Genomic DNA, 27,993 nt, shown 5'->3' with positions numbered 1-27,993 from the left:
GGTCCCAGTATTGCTGTTGGGTGAAGGATGGGGATTCAGGGTAACCCATGGCCATGGTGCAGGGAGGGAGGAGGCAGGAATGAGGCTGAGCTTTGCAAAGGGAAATCTCTGCCCATGGAACCATCCCCAAGTGCCGCAGCGAGAGGGAGCCCGGGGCCCACACAAGGAGGAAGAGGAGGTTCTGGTGCCCTGGGCAGAGCTGGAGCTGAAGGACATCACTGCAGAGAGCACCAGAGCTGCAGCTCCCCAAAGGTCACCTCCTCCAGGGCTTGAGGTGCTTGATGCTCCATCCTGCATCCCATTGGGAAGGGCTCCCACACTGGAGCATGGCACAGCTCGGCCTGGGTATGAGCACCCAGGTAACACCTTGCTGCTTCCCTAACAAATCCCTCCAAGCCTGGGACAACTCCACAGCCTGACAGCAGGATGGGACAGGCAATGAGAGGCCCATCGTGTTACTGCGGGTAACTTAACTGCTTAAAGGCCAGGGAGGGGGAACACAGGATGGTTCCAAACTCCAGAATGGGAGGTTTCCACCTTCCCGCAGCTACATTTGGAAAAACACCAACTTCAAATCTTAGTTTTCCAATAAAAGGAGGAGAAAAATGATAAAAAATGGAAGCTTTCTGCTCCGCCCCAAGAGGAGCCTCTCCAGGTCCCTACAAGCATCGACCTCCATGAGCAGGAACACAATGCAGGTGTTGGATGGTACCAAAATCGCTTTGGCAGCATCTTCCCCATCATCAGCTCCACCCAGCACAGCCCCTCCTCGCCCTACAGCAGCAGAGCAGCCCCTCCTGGCCAGGCCGGGGCTCTCAGCCCCACTGACACACAGGGAGGAGGGAGAAGTATCCAGCCAGGCTTCAGGAATGCTGCTTGTCCTTCCCCTGCTGTGCTTGTGCCAAGTTTCCTTCCACGTTCAACTCCACAATGAGCAAGTTTTCCTGCTGGAATGGGAGCCAGGCTTGCCCTGGCAGCAGGAATCCGAGTGTGGAGCCTGACGAGAGCAAGATTTGCCCCACATTTCTTCTTGCCACCAGATCTGAAGGTTTAAACTGTAAGTGATGGACATAAACCCTCAATCTTCCCATTCCCACCTGCCTCTATCCCAGGATTTGGCAACAGGGTCAGCACAAGCCAGGAACTTGCCTTTAAGGAGACAGTGAGGGGTAAGTTGAGAGGGAAAACCAGCTCCTCAGCGAGGCCCTGCTCAGCTCCAACAGGAAGGTGAGGACCTAGGTCTCCACACGGTGGAACCCCATTGACCACGCAGAGCAGTTCCATTGCCCCCCACCAAGCTGACCATGATTAATGGCAGCACAGGAACCCGCTGCAGGAGTGATGCAGCAAGACCAAAGCTCTGGAGATAACAATAGCTTTATGGCTCGGAAGTATCCCGTCATTCCCGGCACAACCGGGCCCAAGGAGTCGATGTGACACCGACTCCGAGGCCCAAACTCATTGCACAGTTCACAGGAGAGATGGAATCCAACCACCCACCAACGTGGGAGCATCTAAAGCTCCTCAGAGCTGTGGGAACAACCCTCCAAAGAGGGTTCTTCCAGCAAGGAGCAGCTTTGGACACAGGCTCTTACTCAAGCATCCTCTGGGATAGAGTTCCACATGGATTAACACTTGGAAGAGCTTCTTCCAATACTGGAAAAGTTACAATACTTTGTGTTTTATAGAAAAGAGAGTCAGGGTATAGAAGGTTGAAATAAAAACAGGAAAAGCCACCTTGGAACTTGGAGGGCTTTGTCTGTGATCCAGACAGGAACCCTCCGACCAGCCCAGCGTGAGGAACCGCGGGGCTTTGGTGAGCTCCGGCACCATTCCAGTCCTGAGGCCTCCAGGAGAACAGTCCCCACTGCCAGCACCACACAGGGCAGGTGCCCACAACCTCACCAGCATCTTCTTCTCCCGCCAAGCTTCCTCCAGGGTGGAGCTTCACTTCCAGAAGGCAGGAAGCATTCAAAGTTCAGAGGCCTTGGAGACAAAGCCCTGGCTGGGACCCGGGGCCGGCGTGAGCTCCCCAGGCCTGGCTCTACTCTGAGAAGGACGGGAAGATGTTGAGCTCCGGGAACTCCTCGTTGTTGTAGTTGGGCCCTTGCTCTCCCAGCATGGTCAGCATGTCCTGTGGGATACAGGGAGAGAGCAGCTGGAGCACAGCATCACACACCCAAGGATCAGCTCTGCTGTGCTTGCACAAGTCTGAGGCCTCAAGACTTCAAGACCTCCAGCCCTCTGAACCTCCAGCCCTCTGGTATCCAAGTCTTCCAGCTCTCTGGTCCTCCCACCCTCTGTTCCTCCAGTCCTCACACACTATGAACCTGCAGTCACCTGGTTCCTCCAGCCCTCTGAACCTCCAGCCCTCTGAACCTCCAGTTCTCCAGCCCTTTCAACCTACAGTCCTCTCAACATCCAGGCCTCCAAGCCCTCTGGTCCTCCAGCCCTGGGGACCTCCACTTCTACAGGCCTTGTGTCCTCCAGCCCTCTGAACCTCCAGCCCTCTGAACCTCCAGCCCTCTGGACCTCCAGCCCTCTGGACCTCCAGCCCTCTGGACCTCCAGCCCTCTGGACCTCCAGCCCTCTGGACCTCTGGACTTCCAGTCCACTTTATAGACCTCTGACCTGTCATATATACCTCCACCCTGCCCTATACACCTCCAGCCCACCTTATAGACCTCTGGGCTGTCTTATACACCTCCAACCTGCCCTGTACACATCTGGTCCACCTTATAGACCTCTGGCCTGCCTTTCAGACCTCTGGCCTGCCCTACAGACCTCCGGCCTGCCCTACAGACCTCCGGCCTGCCCTATACGGTCTATACACCTCCTTCCTTACAGACCTCCAGCCTGCCCTAGAGGGTCTACAGACCTCCTTCCTTATAGACCTCCAGCCTGCCCTATACGGTCTATACACCTCCTTCCTTATACACCTCCAGCCTGCGCTATAAGGTCCATACACCTCCTTCCTTACAGACCTCCAGACTGCCCTATACGGTCTATACACCTCCTTCCTTAAAGACCTCCAGCCTGCCCTATACGGTCTATACACCTCCTTCCTTATACACCTCCAGCCTGCCCTATACGGTCTATACACCTCCTTCCTTATACACCTCCAGCCTGCCCTATGGGGTCTATACACCTCCTTCCTTACAGACCTCCAGCCTGTCCTATGGGGTCTATACACCTCCTTCCTTACAGACCTCCAGCCTGCCCTATACGGTCTATACACCTCCTTCCTTATACACCTCCAGCCTGCCCTAGAGGGTCTACAGACGTCCTTCCTTATAGACCTCCAGCCTGCGCTATAGGGTCGATACACCTCCTTCCTTATACACCTCCAGCCTGCCCTATACGGTCTATACACCTCCTTCCTTATACACCTCCAGCCTGCCCTATAGGGTCCATACACCTCTTTCCTTACAGACCTCCAGCCTGCCCTATGGGGTCTATACACCTCCTTTACAGACCTCCAGCCTGCCCTATACGGTCTATACACCTCCTTCCTTATACACCTCCAGCCTGCCCTATGGGGTCTATACACCTCCTTCCTTACAGACCTCCAGCCTGCCCTAGAGGGTCTATACACCTCTTTCCTTACAGACCTCCACCGCAGAGGGCGAAGCTCCAGCACTTGAGGCCCTGCCCCCCCTTGGGCAGCAAAGACCCTTTTTCCTGCAGCCCGAGCCCCTCTGCCCCGCTCCGGAGGCTGCAGCAGGAGCCGGCTCTTACCGGGAACACCTCGGGCTGGCTGGGCTGCGGCTGCTGCACGTGCTGCTCGCCGGGCGCCGCACCGTGGTGCTGCCCCTGCCACTGCGGCCACATCCCAACGCCTTCGGCCGCCCGTGCTGGGAACGGTGCTGGGGGCTGCGCGGCCTCCGGGGCTGGAACAGAGCACAGGGAGCGCGTCATTCCCGGTGCAGGGATGGGGCTTCATAAGGCAAGGGGGGTTTGGGGTGCTGGGTGATGAGAAGCTCAACATGAGCCATCAGTGTGTGCTTGAGCCCAGACCCCCCCGTGTGCTGGGCTGCACCTCCAGCACAGCATCATGGGATAACCAGGTTGGAAAAGAGCTTCAAGCTCATCCAGTCCAACCATTCCCACCACTGCCCCATGGCACTGAGGCCTCGCCTACATCGTGTGTGAACCCTTGCAGGGTCGGTGACTGCAGCCCTGCCCTGGGCAGCCTGTTCCAACGCCTGAGCACCCTTTGGGGAAGGAATTGTTCCTCAGCTCCATCTAAACCTGCCCTGGTGCAGCTTGAGGCCCTTTCCTTTTATCCCATCCCTTGTTCCTTGGGAGCAGAGCCCAGCCCCTCCTGGCTCCATCCTCCTGTCAGGCACTTGTAGGGAGTGATCAGGTCCCCCCTGAGCCTTCTCTTCTCTAGCAGGTCAAGGGAGGGGCTTCTCCCCCTCTGCTCTGCTCTGCCTGCTACATTCCAGCATTCCCAACATACACAAGCAAACAATGGGGAGCATTTCCCACCCGGGCTGTATCTGGCTCCCAGCTCTCCTCCAACGGGATCTTGTTGCACCCAGCATCCCGAGCTGTACTCACTGAAGCCTGTGCCACGGCCGGCAAGGTTTGGGTACGCAGCCCCTGTAGGGGAAGCTGTGGAGCCAGGTGCTGCCATGGGGCTGAAGGAGGACGGGGTGCCTTGGAAAGTCCCCATGCTGAAGGAAGGGGGTCGAGTCTTCACTGTCTGGGATGCCACTTGCTGGGAAAGAACACGAAACAGGAGAGGAAGAGGAGAGATGCATTTGGAACCTCATCTTAGCGAGGGTCAGAAGTTGCTGGACTGGCCCCAAGGGGAAGCACCCAGGCACACAGCACCGCTCCATCACTCAGCTGTGGAGCTAAAGCAGGTCCGTTTGTGGTGGCAAGAAGGGTCTGTACCACAGCAGGAACCCGGGGCCTGCACCAAGGGCTCAGGCACTACCTGGGGTGTGAACACCGGCCGTGTCCCTGGAGCCCAGTTGGTTCCGCTGACCTGAGCTGGGTTGGAGTGGCGCGAGATCTGGGCTAAGATCCGGCCCGCTGAGGAGGGCTGCTGCTGAATGATGTTCACAGGAGGGCCCATGCTGCTGCTCCTGCAGGACAAGAGGCACCCTGAGACACTTGTATCCCAAACGGGAGGAAAAAGGCACAAACACCACCCCTGTGCCTGTTACTGGTGGGGGAGATGAGCCTAGAAACACGGTTTCAGTGCCCATCGCGTTGCCCCTGTACAATAGAATTATGGAATCAACCAGCTTGGAAAAGCCCTTTCAGGTCATCAAGCCCAACCATTAACCCAGGACTAACAAAGCCACCACTAACCCGTGGCACTGAGGGCTTGTGGGCAAGGCTCAGCTTTTGGGCTTCACTCTCCACATGTCCAAGAGGCAGGAGCCCTTCTCACCCCCAGCACTCAAACCAAAGTGATGCCCACATGGATTCCCCCTGTACTTCCTGTGCCCACTATAAAGGAACACGTTTATGGCCCATCGCTGGCACACAGGGAGAGGCTGGGAACACTCAGCAGTTGCAGGACACACAACCAGGACAGGGAGAAGAGCAGGACAAGGCCAAGTTACCAGGAGGCCATTCAGGAGGGCACCGAAGCCTCACCTGAAGTTCTCAGCAGGTCTCGATGGGGTGAAGGTGTTTCCCTGGCTGAAGAGGGGCTGGTTGGCAGGCACTGTGCTGGCAGGAACAGCTTTGCTCTGGTCTGGGGAGAGAAGAGGAGTCACTTCAGGGCTGAGGAGGCCTCAGCAGCACGAACAGGGACAGAACTGGTTGCAGGAGCTCGTGTGAAGGGAAACTGCTGGGAGCCAAAGCAAACGTGACCGCTCCTGCTCCAGATGGTTTTGTAAAAGCCTCTTTAATTTGATTTCCTCTCCATTTGCTAATAAACTCGGGTTAAGGTCCTCTGGGCTTCCAGCATCCCCTGCACTCACACCAGGGACAGAGAACTGTTCCCTACGGACACACAGCAAGAATCAAAGGCAGAGAAGAGCAGGAGACACCTTCGCACCCCCTCCCTCCCCAGCTGCAGGACAGCTCCCTGCCACATCAGCACATGGAATCCTGGAATCGGGTTGGAAGGGAGCTTAAAGCTCATCTGAAGCCATGGCCAGGGACCCCTTCCACTGGAGCAGGATGCTCCAAGCCCCTGTGTCCAACCTGGCCTTGAGCACTGCCAGGGTTGGGGCAGCCACAGCTTCTCTGGGCACCCTGTGCCAGCGCCTCAGCACCCTCACAGGGAAGAGCTTCTGCCTAAGAGCTCATCTCAGTCTCCCCTCGGGCAGGTTGAAGCCATTCCATCCAGTGGCATGAGCAGCACCATTGTGCAAGACCTGGGCTGCCACATCCCAGCCCCGCTGAGCCCCTGCACCCAGAGCTGCTCTGAGTGACTGAGGAAGGAGCAAACGCACCCAGATTGAAGTTGAATCTGGATGAAGACACCAGGTGCCCTGGCAGCACCCTCCCTACCTGTACTGATGCTGCTGTAGATCTCACTGAACCTCGGGTCCCTCTCCTGGTTAAAGAGGCTCTCAGCCTTCTCCAAGGGCTTGCTGTGCTCTGGGCCCGCAGCAGTCACAGGCTGGACAGGAACCTGGAGCAGGTTACATGTGAGCTCTCTGTACCTCAAGCACATCAGCCCCCTTGCAGCCAGAACAGAGAAGCCCTCGCAGGAAAGGGGCTGCTCTCTGGATCCCTGTGTGTTTCACTGGGAGCCATTCAGGGCTGGCAGCATCAAGGGGGGGGCACAGCAGAGAGGATGCCACAGGGGCAGACCAGAATCCAGCAAGGAGATCCAAGGCAGAGCACTTCCCTCTCCAAACCCTCAGCAGCCTCAAGTCACCCTGGTGTGGCCACCCCAGCGAAAGGGCATTTAGCTAAGGAGGACTAAAGCAAAGCTGATGGTGATTTACCTGTGAGTGGTCGTACCCAGCCAGGCTTTCTCTTCCTGGGACCACTTCCAGCTCTGGCTGCTGGGGGGGCTGCTGCTGCCTGAAATAGAAAGCGTCTGTAACAGGAGAGCACCGGCTGCTCAAAGCCATTGCCAAGGGAGCAGCTCCTCTGTGCTTACAGCACTGATTCACCAGGCAGAGGAGGCGAGTGCTGCAGAGAGGACAGTGTGGGTAGGAAGGCTATCGGAGAGGAGGGCAGAACCAGCACGAGAGGCATGGGAAAAGGAGCTGAGCACCTCCTGACCTTGCGGGCAGCTGCGCTGTGCCCATCTCCAGGGGAAGGCTGACACCCTGGCCCAGCTGGGGCCTCTGCAGGGAGCTGGACAGGGCAGGCCGAGACTCCTGGCTCGAGTTCCTTCAAAGCAAAGAGAGAAAGACAAAAGAACAAAGAGACTGTAAAACACACCAAAGGAAAGCAAACACTTGGCTGCTGTGTGCAGAGCGCACCCGGCGCGGATGGGACGCGAAGCTTTGCTCTTGCAAAGCCTGCTGGAGCAAGGGATCCTTCCACCCAGGCTCCACGGGCTCTGCAAGGGGGGTTCATGGAATACAATGCTCCTGGCTGGGAGCCAAAGGGCTCTGCACCCTCCCACTGAGCAGGGAGCAGTTAACAGCCTACACCAGGAGCATGGCCAGAGCTGCATCCTCCTTAAAGCACAAAGGTTGTTGGAACCTCACCCCCCCGAGGTTTTGCATTCAGCTCTATGTCAGCCACTCCAGAGACCACCAGCAGCTTTAGGTGTCAAGCCCAAGACATTGGTGGAGTTCTTTATGCTCTTCTGTCCCTGTCAGAAGTCAGTTAATGCTGAACTCCCACAGGAAAGGAACAGAAATCCAGCGTTTTCCCAACAGCGCTTTTGCTGCTGCTGCTTCAGGAGCACCTGAGCTTGAAGATGAGACAACACCGATAACCCAGCAAAGATAAACTGCACCCCAAAGGCACAGGCTGCTGCTGCTCTGAGCTTACACAGTGCTTTCCAAGGCGTAGCATGGATGTGGGAATGGATGTGTGTGGAATGGATGAGGTCAAAGAGATCTCTCTAAGCCCAGGACTGGGATGAAGGCCTGTGGCAGACCCACATCTGGTTTCAGCCCTGCACTTGGACTCAGGCTCTAGTTAAGCCAAAGGGATTTGTCACTGCTCAACTCTTCATCCTTTCCCATGGGAAAGCAGCAGCTTGCCAGCTGCAGGAAGGGCAGAAATGCTCCCTGCCCTCTAGGACCCTGCCTTGCCCACAGGCAGCATAGCCTGGTTTGCCTGGCTGGGGAGACCCCATCTACTCCTCTCAGTCACACGCAGGCACTTGGCTTTCCTTCTTATTTTGCCTGTTTCAGTTGCTGCTCTTCTGTGAGGGGCCTGGAGCTTGCTTGGCTCTGACACTCCCAAAGGAGATGCACCAACCCACCAGAACAGCCAAGAGGGGGAAAAGAAGAGAGCAGCAATGAAAACAGCCTACCCACTGCAGCTCAGTTCTGAGGCCAAGGGCAAACTACAGCAGGGAAGGAAACAGTGCTCACTTCCTACCACGAGCTGCATCTGCCCTGCCCATGTGAAAAGCCATTCCATGGGGCAGGACTGTCCCAGGAGCCCTGGAGCTACATCCAGAGGCAGACTTCACTCGTGTGAGCTCTGAATGCCATCACACACACAGGAGGCCTGCTCCAGGAAGCAGAGGTAAAGAAGGCATTGCTGGAGCTGAGCTTTGGCAGCTTGCGAAGCCCTACAACCAACACAGCCAAAGGAGGGGTGTTTCTGAGCCTCTAGAGCCTGCCACAGCCCAGGAAGAGAACAATTCCTTCAGGAATTCCCCAGGGTGAGGGGAGAGGCCAAAGCTCCTGCTGTCCTGTGCTGCTGGTCACTCTGGGCCAAGGTCCCCTCAGGTTGGGTGCTATCACTGGTGCTCGGCAAGTCATTTCCATGTACATACTTGACGTTGGTGTTGGTACAGATGATGTACTCAATTTCATCCGAGTAGGGGTTCTGGAAGGTAAAGGAGCTGGTTCTCATCCAGAGCCATTCCCGGTTTTTGGATCGGAATCGGAACATGACTGACAGAACCTGGCCTTTTAACTTCACCACCTAAAAAAACGTAATGCCATCAGTAGGACCTGATAAAAGAAGGCGTTGAAGAGCAACCTGCTGCTGAGCCACCCCCCTAACACCCTCTGCCTCGAAGCCTCAGGACCATCTCTTGCTCTTCCTCAGCTAAATGGTACTTCCAACTCTTCCTGCATGATATGGGAGGAGAATCCAACGTCCCCTTTTTGCCTTTCCCTTTATCTCTTTGCACTGGTGAGATGTATGAAAAAGCCTCCAGCAAATGAAGCGCATGCTCTTGCTTCTGATTCTATTCGGACAAATGGATATGAGCAGCTACTTTCTGGAGTCATGAAAGCACAGGGGCAGCCTTACCTGCCCTGCCACCAGTCCAAGGCCCTCAGAAATAAGAGTAACGACAACAGGGCAAGGAAATCAGCTCCACCTCGAGTTGTGCAGCACTGGGCTGGGCCCTAGAGATGAGCCAGTGGTTCCCAGAAGCCCTTTGTAGCCACGGCTCTGGCCCTAAAAGCAGACTGGACTAGCAGCCAGAGGATGAACGCAACAGTTAGACATCAGATGCTTCTGGTGTGCTTTGCACATGTGCAGTTACGTGACTGTAACTGCAAGCTCTGAAGTTGAGTTTTCTCTTGCTTTTCCAATTCATGTCACCGCTTCGAAAGCACCAAGACTGGGCACCACACTGCATGCAAAGGGGGAGCTGAAGAGCTGTACCTGCTGGAAGCTGTCCCGCAAAAGCTGTTGGTCTTCTGGATGGCAGAAATCCACAATGTCTTTCCCCAGAAGTTCCTAAGTGGGAAGGAATTGGGAAGAGACAAAAGGCAGTTGAGCTGCAGCAGATCCCTCTGGCAGCTCTGCCCTAGCAGTTCCCCTTTGGACAGGCAGGTACTGCTCCCCCCATCCCCAAATCACTGGTGCACAAAACCACCCCAGGAACAGGCACGTTGTGTTTTAAAGAGAAGCACAATGCTGGTTGCCTAATGTTGATCTTGAACTCAGCTGGAGGCCAAACTGCTTCTAATTGAGGTTTGACATAAGCCAGAGCCCCTCCATCCTCCCAAGGATCAAAGCACTTAGAGGAGCACATGAAAACACAACTGCAGGAGAAGAAGCATGTCTGGTTTAGGCCCTGGGCATGTGATAGCCAGGCAGAGCTGTGCTGTACAAGACAGGCAGGAAGGAGAAGTCAGTCTGAGCAGCAGTTAATGCTGAGAAAGCTCCTGGATCCTCTCACCTGTGGCTGGTAACCAACCGTAGCCACACATCTGTGGTCTATGAAGGTGAAAATGCCCTCGGTGTTGTGCCGGGAGATGAACTCTGTGGGCTGACAAACGTTGTTCATGTCTGTGCAGTTGGGGGAGCTTGTGACCTGCGAGGGGAGACCAGGATGGTGTTAGTGAACCCGGGGGAGCTGCTTCCTCCTGACCCTGCAGGTGGATCTGGGGCCATCAGGGAGCATCTTCACACACACCAGTTTGAGTCTGGGCACTCACAGGACAAGGCAATGTCGAGGTGTTGGAATATGCCACTCACCTGGAGCCTGCCAATAGCCACAAGGCAAAACTTGCTGCCCTGGCCAGCGTCTGGGTCATCATCAGGCAGTGAAACACCTGAGAGGGGAGAGGCAAAAGCACCCAGCAGGGTTAATACAGAAGGAACTGCTCATTTCAGAGGAAGCAGGCACTCAGCTCTGCCCTCAGTGCATCTCCCACCCTGTTCTGTAACTCATGAGCCTTTCCCATGGAGGAATTTGGGAAGTTGCCTCCCCCTGCTTTTATCACCAGAAGGGTTGAAGATCTCTGTCAGCACAAGCCAGCAGGTCAGAGGGGTGATGTTATTGCCACCCTCTACAGCATCTCCCTGTCCAGACACCAATCTCTGACATCTGCAAGCATCAGCTCAAACTGAAACTGAAAGTGGTACCTAAGAAGTGGCAGATACATGTGCAAGGCATTTGCTGGCACCTCCATGCCCCAGAATGGACAACTTTAGACTTCAAACCAGCCCCAAGTGAGGGAAGTTCTTACCTGCAGGGGGCCAGGCCTTGATGTAACCCGTGCAGTGCACCACCACGTAGTGAGGCTCGCCATCCTTTGCTGCTCCTAAGCCATTCCTTGGGAGAGAGAAAGAGTCTGGTTGTGCTCTGTCTTAAACTGGGGGATGGGGAGGCAAAAGAGAGTTAAAAGAGAACATCTTCAGAGTGAAAAAAGGACAAAGACTTCATGGAACTGAAAGAGGTTCAAGGACAGAATAGGCTGGACTTTGTCTCAGTTTCAAGTTAAAAAGAGCCAACAGCACCAGTGTAAAGGACACTTGTGTTCAACTGATTGCAAAGCTTGGGATAAGAACCTTGGAACTGTTCAAGGCCAGGATGGCCAGGGCTTGGAGCAACCTGCTCTGATGTGAGCTGTCCCTGCCCATGGCTTTACAAGAGCTTCAAGGTCACAAACTCTTCCAGGATTCCATGATAACCTTCCCCAGGATTATCTGGCACTTTGGTTCCTCTCCCAGCAGACCTCAGCTCTTCTGTAGCGCCAGCACTCTGATGACAGAGGGTTTGCCTCTAACTCTTCTACCATTTACCTGCAGCGATTCCTCATGAAGCTGAGACGATTCACAGAGACTGGATCCACGGAGCTGTTGCCACACCTGTGACAGGAGGAGAAATCTGGTGGGAAAGGCTTTTATGTTCCTCGGCCAACATCAAAACTATCTGACAATCCTCAATAAGAGAGGTATAAGCCTATCTATAAATGGGGATGAACCTTTGCATCTCCACCATCTCATTCTACAGACTTCAAGGGACTTGTGGGGTCAAACCAAACTGTTATTTGGAACTGGGCTTTCTGCCACAAGTCTTGAGAGCTATCTCAGGGCAAAGAGATAGCTCAAGAGCTTGTGTGTTAGCACTGTGTGGAGAGCTCAGCCATGTACTACCATGTCTGTGTCAGAACGAGCTGAAATAAGAGTGCAAAGGGGCCAGGGAGCAAGCTCGGCTTCAGGCTCCAATGAGATCAGAGCATCTCTTCCTTACCTCATTCTGCAGATGAAGGATCTTCGTGAGCCCATGCACATCCTCATGGATTGCTGCCCTTCCTTCTTGACAGTCCCCGTCTTCAAATCCAGGATGCGACCTGAGGACAGAAGAGAAAGCAAAATGCTGCTGCAGCACGAGGCCTTCAGCAGCACAGGCACCAGGCAACGCATTGGGGACTAGCAAGACACAAGTGTCACCAGTGGTACCTTTAGATGCACTCTCAGGGGGGGCTGCAGGATCCTTGTTAGAAAGGCACCAGGGTTTGGTTCCTTCTACAAAGGGAAGGTTTTAATCCAAGCCCTCCGCAGGCTTCCACACACCCACCCCTGGCAATCCCAGCCCAGGCTGCGTTACCTGTCAGGGCGTTCTCTGACGTGGAGAGCTGCTCCCTCAGCTTGCCCACGTCATCCGGATGCACTTGGTCATAGAGGGTGCTGCCAAACCACTCCGACTGCGGCTGGTTCAGGACGGGAGTCACGGAGTCGGAGACGTAAACCACCCTCCCTGTCTCGCAGGACACGATGAAGAGGAAGCCATCGGCAGCCTCGAGGATGAGGTGTTTGAGCTCCTGCATTCACAGACAGAGGCACGTGCTTCACTCCAGAGCCAAGCAGCTGACACCCTCTAACCCACCCTGGGTGCCTGTCTGCCATTCCCCACCCCCCCCCCCCCGAGACTGATTCCCCCCTCATTGCAGGGGATGCTGCCCCTCTATTTGCAGCACTGTGTGCAGTTCTGGGGTCCCCAACATAAAAGGGACATGGAGCTGTTGGAACAAGTGCAGAGGAGGCCACGAGGATGAGCAGGGGCTGGAGCAGCTCCCATAGGAGCCAGGCTGGGAACATTGGGGCTGCTCAGCCTGGAGAAGAGAAGCTGCATGGAGAGCCCAGAGCAGCTCCCAGGGTCTGAAGGGGGGTACAAGGACACTGGAGAGGGACCTTCATCAGGGACTGGAGTGACAGGACAAGGGGTGATGGGTTCAGACTGGAACACGGGAAGTTCAGGTTGGAGATAAGAAGTTCTTCCCTGTGAGGATGGCGAGGCACTGGCACAGTTGCCTAAAGTGGTAAATGCCCCATCCCTGGCAGTGTTCAAGGCCAGGTTGGACGGGACTTGGCACAACCTGCTCTAGTGGAAGGTGTCCCTGCCCGTGGCAGGGGGTTGGGACGGGATGATCTCAAGGTCCTTTCTGACCCAACCCATTCTCTGATTCCCCCCAAAGCAGCATCAAGCCAAGACCTGGTCAGTGAGAAAGGAGGGTTTGTAGGTGCCATCGGTGGAAGTGTTGCCCGTGCCCCGCAGGGACTTCATGTGGGACACAGCCATGCGCAGGATGGTCAGCTTGTCCGGCTTGCGTGCCAGGGCGCTGCACGTGGGCACCATGTCCGAGAGCTCGGTGATGTAGGCAGTCATCTTGTTCCTCCTCCTGCGCTCGATCTCGCTGTGGTTCTCCCTGCAAGAAGCCAGGGAGGAGGAAGAGGAATCACCAAGAGGCCACAGGCCTCAGCCATGCCCCCACGTCAAGAGCACAGAGCACAAGAGATGCGTCAGGAGTTAGAGGGGCCGCAAGCGCCTCGCATGCTGGGCGTGCACAGAGGAACGAGTGCAAGGAGAAGTCTCTACCCTGGGGCTTTGCTGCAGGCAAGGGCCTCACTGGAACCACCTCACTCCCTGGTGAAGGCCTCGAGCGAGGCTGAGCTGGTGCAGCCAAGCAGCAGCTTCCCCATGGTCTCCATCACGCTGTGGTAAGCCAAGGGCTCCTTCAAGCCTCTGCTCTCCAAGTGGCTTCACCTCACTGCTGCTTTGAACAGCGCCGGGAGACTCATCCCACCCACTGCTCGGGATGCTGAAGCCAATTCCCTCGACCAGCACCCTTCAGGCACCCTTGTCTCCAGTAACCACACCAGGAGGTCAGGGCTGCACCTAAGACATGGGCACCTAAGGTACAGCAGAGGAGTCTTCCCTTGCAGTGCTCTTATGAAGCTACTTCTCAGTTACATCGAGTCTTCTACACTCGTGGCCAGGAGGGACAGCTTTGGAGCAGACACACACCTCACTTCTACACAGACCAAGGCCAACATGGGCAGACCACCTACCCAGACCTCTAAAGAGGCCCCATGACCAGTGCTGCCCTCACAGCCCTTAAGAAGGTTCTTCACATGTCTCTGCTCACAGGGCAGTCCCCATCAACCCCCAGAGATGGGATTTGGTTAGCCTTGGTTCATTTCTCCCCAGTGGATGTGGTTTAACTGGGTCGCTAAGGCGGGCTTTTCCAAACAGAACTCCAAAGCCGGGTTTCCTATGCAGAAGGATGCATCAGATGCAAGGAAGCACACGGTGGGAACTGAAATGAGGTGGAGGTGTTGGAAGGAACACAGCCAAGCAAGTGAATTCAAGAGGATAACCACAAAGTGAGCAGCTACTACCAGGTGGGTGCCAGCATTCAGTGACCTGCTCCTCGCTGTAGGAAACTGCTACTCGGGAAAAAGAAGTGCTTCAATGACCACACTCACCTTTAGAGCAGCTTCTCCAAGGGGGAAACGAAGCCACCACCTTCACTACAAGAACTACTGGGAACCCCCCAGACCTCTGACTTGCCCCACTGCCAAACATCTTTACTACAGGCTCTCATGTGCCAGTGACAGCCAGCTCGTGGGGAAGGAGAAACCCCAAAGCACTGTTGCTTGCTGTGTCTGTAGGTCCCACCTTGGGTTTCCTCATCTCCTCAAGCATTTAAGCTATGCCATTCTGCAGCTGGGGGGTTCTGGTTTGGTTAAAACCAGCCACAGGCAAGAAATGGAGCAGAATGGGGGCATTCTCAGCACCTAAGAGTCTCTTTAGTCCTTCAGAACAAGTCTGGGGTGGAACAGCTCTAAGAAGCCACAGAGAAGGTGGGGAGGCACAAAAGGAGCCACCCTTCAGAGATCTCCACCCTCAACTCTGCAGCAAACAGCAGCAGAACCCTCAGTGCTGATCTGAGCAGCTTTGGGTTTGGGTGCATTTGGAGCTGGTGTTTTGCTGCTGGAGGGATGCGGTTCCCCAACACCCATCCCAACCAGGCCCACGTGTGGTAATGGGACCCAGGTGACTGCTTTGGTCATTCCAGGTACAGCCCCTCCTGAGTTACAAAGAGGAGCTTGGAGGAAATCCTGTTTTCAGGAAGCCTGAAGCTGTCCCACACAGGCCAGCACCTCACCTGGAAGGTTTTCTGGGGTGGAACAAACTGAATTGGTGCTTTTCCATGCCTGTTTTGTTGGAAGAGCAGCATTCCTGCAACAAACCTTACCCAGGCGAGAAGAGGCCCTTTGGCACCTGGAGCCAGCACAGGAGGAACTGTGTTTAGCACAGGTTAGCAAAGCTACAGCACTCAGTGAAAGCCGTGGCCAAACCACTCTGCCCTGAGGTCCTTGGCAAACAAATCCCTCTGTGTATTCCCCAGAGACATTCCCACAAAGGGGCTAAATGCCTTTGCCCTCCTCATTCCAATCACACAGCCACTTCCAGGAGTCTGTTCAGCTTTAAGTCCTCTACTGCAGAAGAGGAGGGAAGGAAGGGAAGGGGGAAACAAGAAGAGAGAAGGGATGCCTCGGAAAACATTGAGGAAAGGAAATACTCTGCTTGTCCATGCCGGAAATCTCCATTCTCCTACCTGGCAAGTCTCTCCTTATCCGCTGAGCTCTGCTCATCATCAGACCTAAAAATAAAATCAGTGAGCTAAGCTAAAATGGAAAAAGAACTGGAAAATGGGAAGATGCAGGAGGAAACCAGCCTCTGGCCACGGCTGCTTGGCAGAGGAGCAGCTCCAGAAACTCAAGCACTCAGTAGTTTGCAGCATTGCACAGGACACTGCCATCTCTGGAGGGTTGGAGTCCTTCAGCTTACCAAGGCTATCAGACAGGCAAAGGGCAGCTCTGGGTTGCACCGAGGTGCCAGTTCCTCTGTGTAGGATAAGAAGGTTAAATGCAGAACTGGGAAGGAAGGTCCCAGCCACAAACTCCTCTTTTCAGGTAATCAGAACAGACCCCAATAATTGCTTTGATGGGAGCAACAAAGAAACCCAACCCCAAACCCCCAAAGAGGGGCACGCTCACAGCCACCACCACACACTCCTGCAATGCTGCCGCAGCAACACCCGTGAGGAGCCCACAGAGCACACTAGGGTTGGGCACATCACCTCCAGACCAGCTGCATTCCCAGCTTCCAGGGAAGAGGAATGTGCAAACCTTGGTTTACAGAGGCTGAGGGGGAGTTTTCCTCCTTGAGGGTTGGAAAACTATCCAACAAAAGCTACCCCAGGAAAGGAGAAGGTACCACATGTGCGCAGTAAGGCAGAGGCTGAGCATCTAAACCCTCACCGGGTTCATGGAGTACAGGAGGTGGTTGTGTTCCCCTTCCATTTCCAATGGGATTTAGTGCAATAACAAAGGAGTCGTATTCGCTTCCATGATCCTTTATGCCTCAAACCATTTGAGGAGGGAAGGATGCAGTGGAAAAGGAGGCAGGGAAGGATGCAGTGGAAAAGAAGGCTGGGAAGCATGCACTAGAAAAGAAGGCTGGGAAGGATGCACTGGAAAAGGAGGCTGGGAAGGATGCACTGGAAAAGGAGGCTGGGAAGGATGCACTGGAAAAGGAGGCTGGGAAGGATGCACTGGAAAAGGAGGCTGGGAAGGATGCACTGGAAAAGGAGGCTGGGAAGGATGCACTGGAAAAGGAGGCTGGGAAGGATGCACTGGAAAAGGAGGCTGGGAAGGATGCACTGGAAAAGGAGGCTGGGAAGGATGCACTGGAAAAGGAGGCTGGGAAGGATGCACTGGAAAAGGGGGTCTGCCTGATGTGTGAGGAGCAAGATGTACAGCCATGGGCACCCAGGGGCAGAGGCGAGCCTGTGGCTGCTCTCGGGGTGTCACACTCACACCACTGGCTGCTTCCACCTCCTGCCACCATCCTTGTTGCCCAAGGCAGTAAGTGCCAGGATAACGCCCATATTCCAGCACACAGGCACTGCTGACATCGGTATTCCAGGCCTCAGCAGCCCAGAACTGGGTTGGTTTGCTCCTTTTCTCACTCCTTCCTCACCTACATGTGTGTTAAGCAGGGGGATCACAGAGCACAGGGGCTGCTGTCCCTCCGGTACCCAGCTAAGTCTCTGCCAGCCCTTTGGCAGGGAACAACCTGGAATCCTCAATTCTGCCCTTTTCTGGCCTTTCTGCATGGAAAGCTCCTCTGTTCTCCTTAAGCAGTGTCTTGGCCTGTATCACTCTGCATTTGCTCATTTCTGTCTCTTGGTAAGACACGGCACAAGGGAGCTTCACACTGAGGAGGCATTCCGGCATTTACAGATCTCAGATACACACCAAGAACCTCACATCTTCCACATCAACACAAAATAAAGCTGTGAAATGGTTAGATTTGAGTTCCAGAGGCTCCAGAAAGCTGGAAAACCACCTTGAGGGCGGTGCCAGCACTGGGGGGGGACTTTCAAACACCACCAAGTAGATACTGAGAGTTGAAACATTGCCTGTGATGTTACTGCACCCTCTGAGCTTGAGGAACTCCCCCAGACACCACCCACAGCATGTGCCAGGAAACCCTGTTCAGGTTACGAGCAAGAAACTGAATCTCTGCAAGTTCCTTGAGCAGGAGAAAAGGAGAGTCCAAGGCAAGAGCTGAAAGAAATGTTGGAAAAGAGGAATGTCATTTTATCCCGCTCAGCGAGCTGGTCCCCAAACCATCAAGGAAAGGATCTGATCCCTTTGGAGCACCTTCCTTCCAGGAGAGGAAACCTAACTGCTGATGAGAAGGGTGCTGCAGGATCTCTCTCACATTGAGGTGCTTCACAACTGTCTCCCAGCAGGCTCTTACCTGGCAAATCTCTCTTTATCGTTTGGCATCGGGTCATCATCACATCTGAAAGGGGAAGAGGAAAAAGAGTTCTTACAGTGGTGACACTTCCAAAGCCACTGAGAGAAGAACAAGGCTTAATACATCACCCCAAGAAGGGCTGGTATCCAAAAGGCAAACTCCACTGAGTGTGGGCAGCCCAGAACCCTTCATTTATCTACTTAAAAGACCACAGTTTGATTGTTTTATTCCCTTGATGAAGTTTTCCACATCATATTCCCATCAAGGACGCTGGCATCACACTCAGGAATAGGTTCACACAAAGAAATAGGTTCAGTTACACTCTAGCCCAAGCCAAGCACAAAGTCTTGGTAGGTAGATCCCACTGGACTAGTGTCACCTCAAAGCCACCCTGCAGCCACCTGTAAGAGACTGTGACATGTGGATGGGCTCCCACTATCACTGGAGTTGTCCTAAACCATGTAGTGAGACTACAAACACACAACATGAGATCTTCCAACTCTTCTGTGCTCCATATGGATCACGAGAGGAGCCACTTGCTGCCCTGCCAGGCTGGCTCTGGAACTGAAGCATCCTTCAACGACGTGAGGATGAAGCAATACACGTCTGAGGCACCAACAAGAGCTCAGCAGCTCCCTGGTGTCCCAATAAGCTGCTGGGCAGGAGATTTCTGGCTCTCCCATCACCGGGCAGCAGCAGTGCCCCATAGTGCAGTGCTGGGACAACCAGTGCATTGTCAGAAGGAAGCACTCATGGAAAGGATTTAACCTTCTGAGCTGCTGGTACTGAACACAGCAACATCATCCTGGAGCCCTACACCACCACCTCAACCCACAGCTTGGTCCTTCAGCCAACCTCCTCTTGCTGTGGGAGCTACCAGGGAGGCTCCAGATGGAGACTACATCCAAAGGAGAGCTGGGACTCCCTCCCATGTACACAGCAGCTTTGCTTTGGCATCAGCTGCAAGGACGGAGGAGAAAAGGAAGAGTTTAAGGAAGTGGAGCCTCCTTCAGCCTCCCCTGACTCCCTGTGTGCTGCTGGGAGGAAAAGGCACATGGACATCAAGCTCCTGCTCCAGAGGCGGATGCACACAGACACAGCAGAAATGTTCTCCTCACCTGAGGAATTTACTGTTCCCTTCTCCATCATCATCAAAATCCAGCCTGAAAAACAGAAGCAAAAGGATCACTATTAACCAAGCAGTTCCTCCTTTACAGGTTGTTTTGCTCTCTGTCCCTACAGGGATGCAGCTGGTTGTGGAAAGGAAGATTTAAGTAAACCCAGGGGCTGACTCAGAGCAACCCACAGAGGTCAGAAGGGAGCTTCCTCTGCCCATCAGAAACAGAGCAAGAGAATGGGTGAACTGAGAGAAAAGCCCACTTAAAGCACCCACAGCATCACCTCCTGCTCCTAAAGCTCTGAATCTCTCAGCAGTGACCTGAAGCCCACAGAGCTGTTACAACCAATCCTCACTGCTGGAGGGAGCCCTCAGATGGAGCATTCCCAGACTGGATCAGCTGCATTAGAAACTGAAACACCAGAGGAGGACAAAAGCCTTGAAGAGTTTAAAGTTCAGGCTGGTGACCTGGTGAGTGCAGACATGTCACAGTGTTTGCTCTGACACGGGCACCCGCCATTCCTGACAAGTGGCTGTGGGAGGACAGAGGAACAGGATGGAAAAGCAGGGTGTGGAGGCAGCACTATCAATGGAGTGTGGGGAACAAGCAATGGGAGGAGCATCAGGGGGTGAAGGACAGAGGGTGAGTGACTGGGAGGGAGCAGGGAGAGCTTTGGCGTAGCCTTAAAATGAAAGAGGAACTTTCTGGTGACAGGAAATTCAGAGCAGCCACTCGAGAGCCCTTCCATTTACAAAGGCATTTGCCTACAAGCACATGGCAGCTTCCCCCATCCTCCTTGCCCAGAGAGTAAGGCTCCAACATTCCCATTCTCTGTTCCTCTACCTCTCCTGCAGCAACTGGCCTCACTGCTTCACTCCTGCTGAACTCTCAGTGTTTGGTGAGGAACCCTCTTCTCCTCATGCAACACAGCTCTTTAATCCCCTCTTTTTATGGGCACCACTACGATGTGAAGGGACTGGATGCAACTCACCTGCAGGAACCAGGAAACTTCTGTGCTTAGAAGTAGCTGAATTTCCCCACAAAGAGAGCAATGTTCCCTCAGAAATACATCCCACACACATATGAACATCCCCCCAGCCATTCCCCCCCTAGCCCCAGGCCACGCTCACCCAGGCCGCCTCTTGGGTGCTCTCTGCACGATGGCTGCTCCAGCCTGGGCCCCTCCAGCGGTCCCGGCGCTGACGCCTGCACCCAGCGAGGAAACATCTGATGCCATTTCTAAAGAGGAGAGTGGAAAAAGCCATCAAGAAACTGAGGATGACATCAACCCCCTCCCCCAGGTCGGGGGGGGAGTGTTCTGCACATAGAGCTCCACTAATAGCACTCGATTCTGTGCAAGGAGGGTTTCCAAGGCTTTCATCTCCCCGTCTCCGAGCTGCTCCGAGGGGCCGGGGCAGGCTCTGAGCACACACTGTTTCCATCAGCTCCAACCCAAAAGCTGTGGTCTCCTTCTTCCACAGAGGAGGAGCTGGGGTGGTCATGGGGAGGGGCTGAAGCCATGTGCCAGCAGCCTGAGCCTGCACAAGGGGAGGGGAAGAGCTGCGAGTTGGCCTAAGCACATCAGTGCTGCCTCTCCAAGAGGGCTCTTTTCCCAACCTGAGAGACAAAGAATTAACCAAGGTGCTGGAAGGCACCAGGAAAACCTTGGAAAACAGGGGCAGGCCAAGGGGAATGGCTTTAACCTGCCAGAGAGGAGATTCAGATGAGCTCATAGGCAGAAGCTCTTCCCTATGAGGGCGGTGGGACACTGGAATGGCACCTCTGTGCCCTTCCCAAAGTGTGGAAGGGGCTGATAGCAAAGGGTTTTGTTCAGCACGACACGGGGCTTCAATCCCTTTGCCAGGGCCTTTCAACAGGTATTTAAACAACTGAGGTCTCTGGAGCAGGACAGATGAGCCTTTTATTAAGGAGAGAGGAATTTCCTCTTTCGGGACAGGGAAGGAAGTGACACGGAGCTGTTCCTCTGCAGAGCAGCTTCTCAGTAGGGTTCAGGGGGAATGGGGGGGTCTCAGTTTGTTTGTAAAGGCCTCATCTGAGCCTTTGATATTCCCAAGGAGCCCCATGCATGGCCTGGCACTTCCCACCAAAGCTGCTTTACCTCCCCCCTCAGCTTCCTACTCAGAAGCACTTCCCTCTGGTGGCACAACGTGCCCTTTCCCAAGTGGAAGAACATCAAACACCTCAAGGTTTGGCCTTGTAAACTGGTAGTGTTCTGCTCTGCACGCTGACGGAGAGCATCCAGATGGGCCTGGGGCTTCCACATGAGCCAACAGCCTCTCCACCACCTCTTCACCCCAAAACCAGAGCTCTGCACCCACCAAGCAGCTGGTGCTGAGCGGGTCTCAAGCTCCATAAGGTGCTGATTCTGCTCAGATGGCAGGGTGGGTTTCATGGAGCCCCTGCTGCTGCAACAGGCAGGATCCTGCTCTCTGTTCCAGCCCTTTCCCGACTCAATCCCTGCCTGCCTCTGACATATGGTAAATGTAATTGAGGCCAGAAGAGATAAGCAGAGGCAGCACAGAGCAATTCCAGCTCCTCCTTTGTAACTCGACTAGAAATCCATGGAGCACAACCACAATTCAGCCAAGAGCTTCCCCCAGAATAGAACAGGCTGGGAGCTCACTCCGGGAATGCCATTTGGAGAGGCAGACCTCCAGCCCTGCTCCCCTGGGAAAGGCTCTGTTGCAACTCCTGGCATCTCAACAGTGACAAAGCAGCAGAAGTAAAGGCACAGGGAATCTTCCAGGCTGTGATTTACGAGCTGGGACTGGGAGCTCTTCCCTGCTCCCACTTTTTATTGTCCCACTGGTGGCTCCAGCCGCAGGGACTGGGAGCAGATGGTTGTTCCGAGGCTCAGGAGCAGCCAAGCACAAGGCTGAGCTTAAACTTAACCATTAGTGAGCTCCCCATGAAGCCAAAGGAGTTTAGAGCAGGTCTGGGGCAGGGAACAGCAGCCCAAGGCTTCGTGTGAAGGGAGCAGGGCTTTGACTTACAACGGGTCCCAGGTACATTCAAGAGACTCACTCTGTGAGTAGGGGAGGTTTTAGGCTGGGCCAGCTCAGCACTTCCAGCCCCATGGGAGCCTTCTCCAAGAAGCATTATAGAAATCAACAAGAAAAGCCTGGATCTCCCACTGCCAAGGGTGAGAAATCAGGTTTCCATGAAGGGAAGTGGTTGAAGGCCCTTCAGCCAGCACTAAGTGTCCAATAACCCACGTTAACATTAAAACCTGGAAAGTAAGGCAAGTAAACCAAGGCCTTTTGCTTCTTTAATCCCTCCTCCTGTTGCCCCTCATGCTGTTTGCTCTTCCCTCCTCATCAGGAGATCAGATCAACATAGAACTCACTTAAACTGGCCCAAGCGAAGCTCTCAGTGCAGCACCCTGCAGTTACATCAGGCACTGAGCTGTGCAGGGGCTCCCCTCACCTCAACAGGAGGGAGCAGAAGGGGTTTCCAGCTTTCTTTCTCCATTGGTTGCTCTGAAAAGGGAGAAGTGCCCTGGTCCCTGCAGAGCCCCAGGGAGGCACCACCCCGAGCACAAGGTGCACTTTGAACACTTACAAGAAGCCTGAAGACACAAAGAAGCTCCAGCTTCTTCCTGTCCCACCTCTCAGCACAGCCTGTTCCAGCTGTGAGGATGTGGTCTGGGGGGTACCAGTGCACATGGGGGCATCGCAGTGTCCCCTGCTGAGGTTTCTAACATCAAGGAGAAGAGGAGCCACCTTGGAGAGCAGGATTGTCACAAATGATGTGTTTCACTCCTAATCTCGGTGTCTATAATGCCTGTATTTCCCCCTCCACCCTGTTGGAAAGGGCCAAGCCAATACTGGTCAGTCTGCCCAGAGCTCTCAGTATTAAACCCAGATGTGGAAAAGTTCTTTCTCTTTTCCTCCTTTAAACCCTTCCTCCTCTGCAGAGGATCACACAGCTCCGAACACAAACACCCTGCAAGACACCAACAGCTGAAAGCCAGGAGGCTCTTCCCTTCCCAGCCACAGGGCTCCTCCAGAGCTGGCTCCTAACAGACATTTTCCACTCTCATCCCAACCCCACCACCAACACACACGAGGAGGATTTTACTACTTGGAGTAACCTCCCTGTTTCACGGGATAGTGCTGGGAGCCAGAAGTGTGTTTGGCCACAGGATGGGACTGAAGCTTCCTTTCCATTTCAGAATTCCTTTTGCTGAGCTGAAGCAGGGATTTGGGGGTTGGTTTTCACAGAATCATAGAATGGGTTGGGTTGGAAAGGAGCTTAAGCTCATCCAGTTCCAACGCCCTGCCATGGGCAGGGACACCTCACACTAAACCATGGCACCCAAGGCTCTGTCCAACCTGGCCTTGAACACCGCCAGGGATGGAGCATTCACAGCCTCCCTGGGCAACCCATTCCAGTGCCTCAGCACCCTCACAGTAAAGAATTTCTGCCTTAGATCCAATCTAAACTTCCCCTGTTTCAGTTTGAACCCGTTACCCCTTGTCCTGTCACCACAGTCCCTAATGAAGAGTCCCTCCCCAGCATCCTTGTAGCCCCCTTCAGACACTGGAATCTGCTCTGAGGTCTCCACGCAGCTTCTCTTCTCCAGGCTGAACAGCCCCAACTTTCTCACCCTGTCTCCATACAGGAGGTGCCCCAGCCCCTGCTCATCCTCGTGGCCTCCTCTGGACTTGTTCCAACAGTTCCATGTCCTTTTTATGTTGAGGACACCAGAACTGCACACAATGCTCCAAGTGAGGTCTCATAAGAAGAGAGCAGAGTTTTAGTTTTTCCTTCCTCACCACTTCCAGTTGCTGAAGAGTTTTACATCAACAAATGGTCTGTGCTGGAAGGGACCTTAAAGCTCATCCAAAGCCACAGGCAGGGACCCCTTCCACTGGAGCAGGATGCTCCAAGCCCCTGTGTCCAACCTGGCCTTGAGCACTGCCAGGGATGGGGCAGCCACAGCTTCTCTGGGCACCCTGGGCCAGCGCCTCAGCACCCTCACAGGGAAGAGCTTCTGCCTAAGAGCTCATCTCAGTCTCCCCTTGGGCAGGTTAAAGCCATTCCCCTTGGCCTGGCCCTGCATCCCTTGTCCCAAGCCCCTCTCCAGGTTCCCTGCAGCTCCTTTAGGCACTGGAAGACTGTGTAAGCACAACCCTGTCCTTCCAGCTCCTGTGCCTCAGACTCACCACAGACAAACGACCCAACACGTTTCCTCGACATTTAAAGCCCCAAACGCTTCCTATATCTATAGGATGTAGGAAAACCCATCCTTTAGAAGGTATTTAACAACCCTCGCTAAACCTGACCATGTCCCATGAGCCAAGACCTCACCAGCCTCAAACCACAAGCAAGAATCGACAGAAACCACAAGCCAAAGAAACAGCAAAGTCCAGAAACACAGCAGCTCAAGTCCTGAGCTCAGTTACCACCGTGTCAACCCATCCCAGCTCCACAGGCACTGCGCTTGGCCTCTTACATGCTCATTTTAGGCAGAAAAGTGATGAAACCCCATAGACTTGATGTTATTAGGAGGGACTTCCAGGTTCCTCCAAGCAGGGATCACCCCTTGCTTATCAACCGGAGGGAGGTGATGTTAAAGGCAGAGTCTGCTCTGTTGCAGGCACTCACAGCCTGGTTCACACCAGCTGTGGACAGAAACCTCCTCAGAACAGTTTCTACCTGTTGCTAATGAAGAAACCGTCTCTGAAACAGCAACTCAAGGGTTTAAACCCAAAGCTTTAAGGACATGAAGTGCCAGGGAGCACCACCAGCGCTTGCTCCCTGCTGGGAGGGCCCTGATGGGAACCAGACCCCAGCCCTGGGCACACAACCGAAGCTCAGCCGAGCACGAACACCTCCCTCCCCAGCACAACCAGCACCATCCCCTTCCCCATCCAAACACCCACTGAGGTGCCTCCTTGGTCACGATCTGCCCTGACAACCACACTGGCCTCCAGACCCGGGTCCCTCAGCACCCTCAACCCGCACTGACACCCGCATTTCACCTCAGGGGGCCCAGCCCCTCCAACCTCCACACAACCCCCTGGGCTCCTCCAGAGCCTCCAGCCCCAGTGACACCCCCACAGCCCGGCCTGGGCCTCCCGCACCAGCCCCAATTAACGGCACCCCAGGGCCCCCTCCCTCAGCGCCTCCTCAGCAGCTCCGTGCCCGGCCCCGCCGCGGCTCACCCGGGTTGGCGGCGGTGGCTGCCATTGCCGCTGCGCGCTGCAGCCGCCCCCCGCCTCCCTCCTCACCGCCGCCGCCGCCAAGATGGCGGCACAGGAAAACCCTCCGCGCTGCCGCGCAGCCCAACCTGCGCGCCGGGAGGGGCGGGGCGGGGGCCAAGGGTTGCGCTCTGATTGGTTCAGGCGGGGGGACGAGGCGAGCGCGCCCAACTGCGCAGCCAGTGGGGTAGGGTGAGCGCGGGTAAGCCCCGCCCCGACAGCGGAGGGGGCGTGGTCTGAAGGGGGCGTGGCCACGGCAGGCAGCGTGGGGCGGGGCGAGGGCGGTTGGGGTTCTTTTATGTCGGAGGGCAGGAATTCTGCTTTGGGTTGGGAATTCTGATTGGGTTGGGAATAGGATTCGGACTGCGTATTCTCATTGGGAATTCTGATTGGGTTGGGAATGGGTTTGAGAATAGGCTTTCAGAATGGGTTTGAAATGGGACTGGGAATTCTGGTTGGTTTTGGGTTGAGAATTGGATTGGGACTGGGAATTCTGATTGGGTTTGGAATGGGAATGGGATTGGGACTGCGAATTCTGATTGAGTTTGGGTTGGGACTGGGAATTCAGATTGGGGTTGGGGATGGGTTTGTGAATAGGAACTCAGAGTGGGTTTGGAATGAGACTGGGAATTCTGATTGGGTTTGGGCTGGGAATTGAATTGGGACTAGGAATTCTGATTGGGTTTGGGTTGGGAATGCATTTGGGACTAGGAATTCTGATTGGGTTTGGGTTGGGAATGCATTTGGGACTGGGAATTCTGATTGGGTTTGGGTTGAGAATAGAAATTCTGATTGGGTTTGGGTTGGGAACACGTTTGGGACTGGGAATTCTGATAGGTTTGGGTTGGGAATGGGAATTCAGGTTGGGTTTGGGTTGTAACTGGGAATGGGATTTTGGACTGGGTTTGGGGCTGGAATTAACGTTAAGACCGTTACAGGGATTAGGCTGGCCTGGGGATTAAGTTGGGAATTGGGAGTGGGGATTCAGACTGGAAATGGAGTTGGGATCAGGAGTGGGACAAGCCTTTAGGGGTTCACCAATAGAGCATTAATTAGAGCTGATTGGGGGTCACCCCTTGAGGACTGAGATGGGCTACTGAGGACACCGGCACACCCCTGGATAGGGAATCCCAGCCACAGCATCCCAGTTATCCCCCCCCGGGTGCCAGCAGCACCTCAAACCTCAGCTTTTCCCTCAAAATCATGGGAAAAGCCCCCCTGTGCAGCCTGGGAGCACCCGAACAGGCGGCTCCATTCCAAGGCCAAAGAGTTTCCTTGCTTTAGTCCGGAATGAACCAAGGAGCGGCTCTAAGCTATGTGTCAGGCTGGGAAGGACCTGGCTCCCACTGGATATTAGGGCTAAATCCACCTCCATGCTCCCAATCCCTACCATGAACGGACCCCGGAGCCTTCACCCTGCGGGCAAAGGGCCCTTTGGGAATAGCGGGAGGGAATTCAATCCCTCAGGTTGGTCCTGAAAGGCGATGCTGCGGCATTCCTGCAGTATTCATGAGGAGCGCAGGAGCGGAGCGCAGCATCTGTCTGCCCATAGGGAGGTAAGGAGCACATGGGATGGGGCTGGGAACCAGCTGTGTTTCGGTGCTGGGGGACTTGATCCTGCTTCCAAGCTTGGATAAGTCTCATTCTCCACCTCTTCATCCATGAGGAATCCCTGCTTTTCCATCCCTGTTTGCTTCCCGGCCGGGCTGTCCTGCTTCTAACCCTTGTGTCTGTCGCTGGGCGCAGCTGAGTCCTGATGAACTCATTGCATCCAAAGCAGTGTGGAGCATGGGGTCCGGTGGGGAAAAACCAACTCAACCGGGATGCTTTGAGCTGCTTTTCCTTGGGAAATGAGGAAGAAGGGAAGGGAATGAGGCTGTGGGTGCCTGGGATAAGGAGGGGAACACATCGGGTGCCCCCCATGCCACAACAAGGTCTTGAGCATCCCCATCTCTGCCCCATAGGGATGCTCCCGGCAGCAGCCGGGCCCTTGGGGCTGCTCTGCTGAGGACCATGGAGAGCCCCACGGCGGCTGCCGCCATCGACGTGGACCGGGGCTTCGCCATGGCCTTCACGGTGCTCACCTTCCTCTTCCTCGCCGCCATGGCGGTGCGGTGCGCCCGGCTCGTGGTGGATCCCTACAGCGCCATCCCCACCGCCACCTGGGAGGAGGAGCCCATCCCCTGAGCGCCGGGACCCCCAGGGACCCCCAACACCCCCAGCCCCATAGGGCCCCAGCCTCCCCCGGCACCACCCAGCATCCCAGGGCCCTCAGAGCCCCCCATTGCCCCCCAGCACCCCCATTGCACCCCATTGCCCCCCAGCACTCCCAGAGCCCCCCATTGCCCCCCAGCACCCCCATTGCACCCCATTGCCCCCCAGCACCCCCAGAGCCCCCCCAGCACCCCCACAGCTCCCCATTGCCTCCCAACACCCCCATTGCACCCCATTGCCCTCCAGCACTCCCAGAGCCCCCCATTGCCCCCCAGCATCCCCAGAGACCCCATTACCCCCCCAGCACCCCCATTGCACCCCATTGCCCCCCAGCATCCCCAGAGACACCATTACCCCCCCAGCACCCCCATTGCGCCCCATTGCCCCCCAGCACCCCCAGAGACACCATTACCCCCCCAGCACCCCCATTGCACCCCATTACCCCCCCAGCACCCCCAGAGCCCCCATAGCCCCCCAGCACCCCCAGAGCCCCCCACTGCCCCCCAGAGCCCCC

General features: G+C 55.2%; 2 protein-coding genes across 8 annotated transcripts; one reads left to right on the top strand and one right to left on the bottom strand.

Annotated features, from left to right (window-relative positions):
• Positions 1-200: 200 nt before the first annotated feature.
• Positions 201-25,359, bottom strand: ARNT (aryl hydrocarbon receptor nuclear translocator). 7 transcript variants are annotated; one of them, XM_080634784.1, is made up of 23 exons: positions 25,230-25,359; positions 20,169-20,277; positions 19,039-19,083; positions 17,921-17,965; positions 15,708-15,752; positions 13,298-13,511; positions 12,413-12,626; positions 12,265-12,330; positions 12,056-12,155; positions 11,605-11,670; positions 11,049-11,134; positions 10,555-10,631; positions 10,256-10,390; positions 9,736-9,810; positions 8,891-9,042; positions 7,207-7,317; positions 6,924-7,002; positions 6,481-6,604; positions 5,617-5,716; positions 4,997-5,096; positions 4,564-4,723; positions 3,739-3,890; positions 201-2,134 (listed from the first exon to the last, which is right to left on the bottom strand). In XM_080634784.1, the coding sequence occupies exons 1-23, from the start codon at positions 25,252-25,254 to the stop codon at positions 2,045-2,047; spliced, it is 2,370 nt and encodes a 789-aa protein (XP_080490910.1). In that variant the 5' UTR covers positions 25,255-25,359; the 3' UTR covers positions 201-2,044. The 7 variants fall into 7 exon arrangements, with proteins under 7 accessions (XP_080490910.1, XP_080490908.1, XP_080490907.1 ...); XM_080634782.1 differs by lacking the exon at positions 25,230-25,359 and adding an exon at positions 22,621-23,656 and having other exon boundaries at positions 4,946-5,096; XM_080634781.1 differs by having other exon boundaries at positions 202-2,134; positions 4,946-5,096.
• A 1,378-nt stretch (positions 25,360-26,737) lies between these two features.
• CTXND2 (cortexin domain containing 2) lies at positions 26,738-27,452 on the top strand (the record flags this gene model as incomplete). The annotated part of the gene is made up of 2 exons (XM_080634880.1): positions 26,738-26,821; positions 27,230-27,452. Exons 1-2 carry the CDS (start codon positions 26,775-26,777, stop codon positions 27,450-27,452), a joined length of 270 nt encoding a protein of 89 aa, XP_080491006.1. The 5' UTR covers positions 26,738-26,774.
• Positions 27,453-27,993: the final 541 nt, after the last annotated feature.

This window comes from Psittacula echo (assembly GCF_963264785.1).
Source record: "Psittacula echo genome assembly, chromosome: 26".
Classification (NCBI taxonomy): domain Eukaryota; kingdom Metazoa; phylum Chordata; class Aves; order Psittaciformes; family Psittacidae; genus Psittacula; species Psittacula echo.
This window is presented reverse-complemented; position numbering and strand designations above follow the sequence as displayed.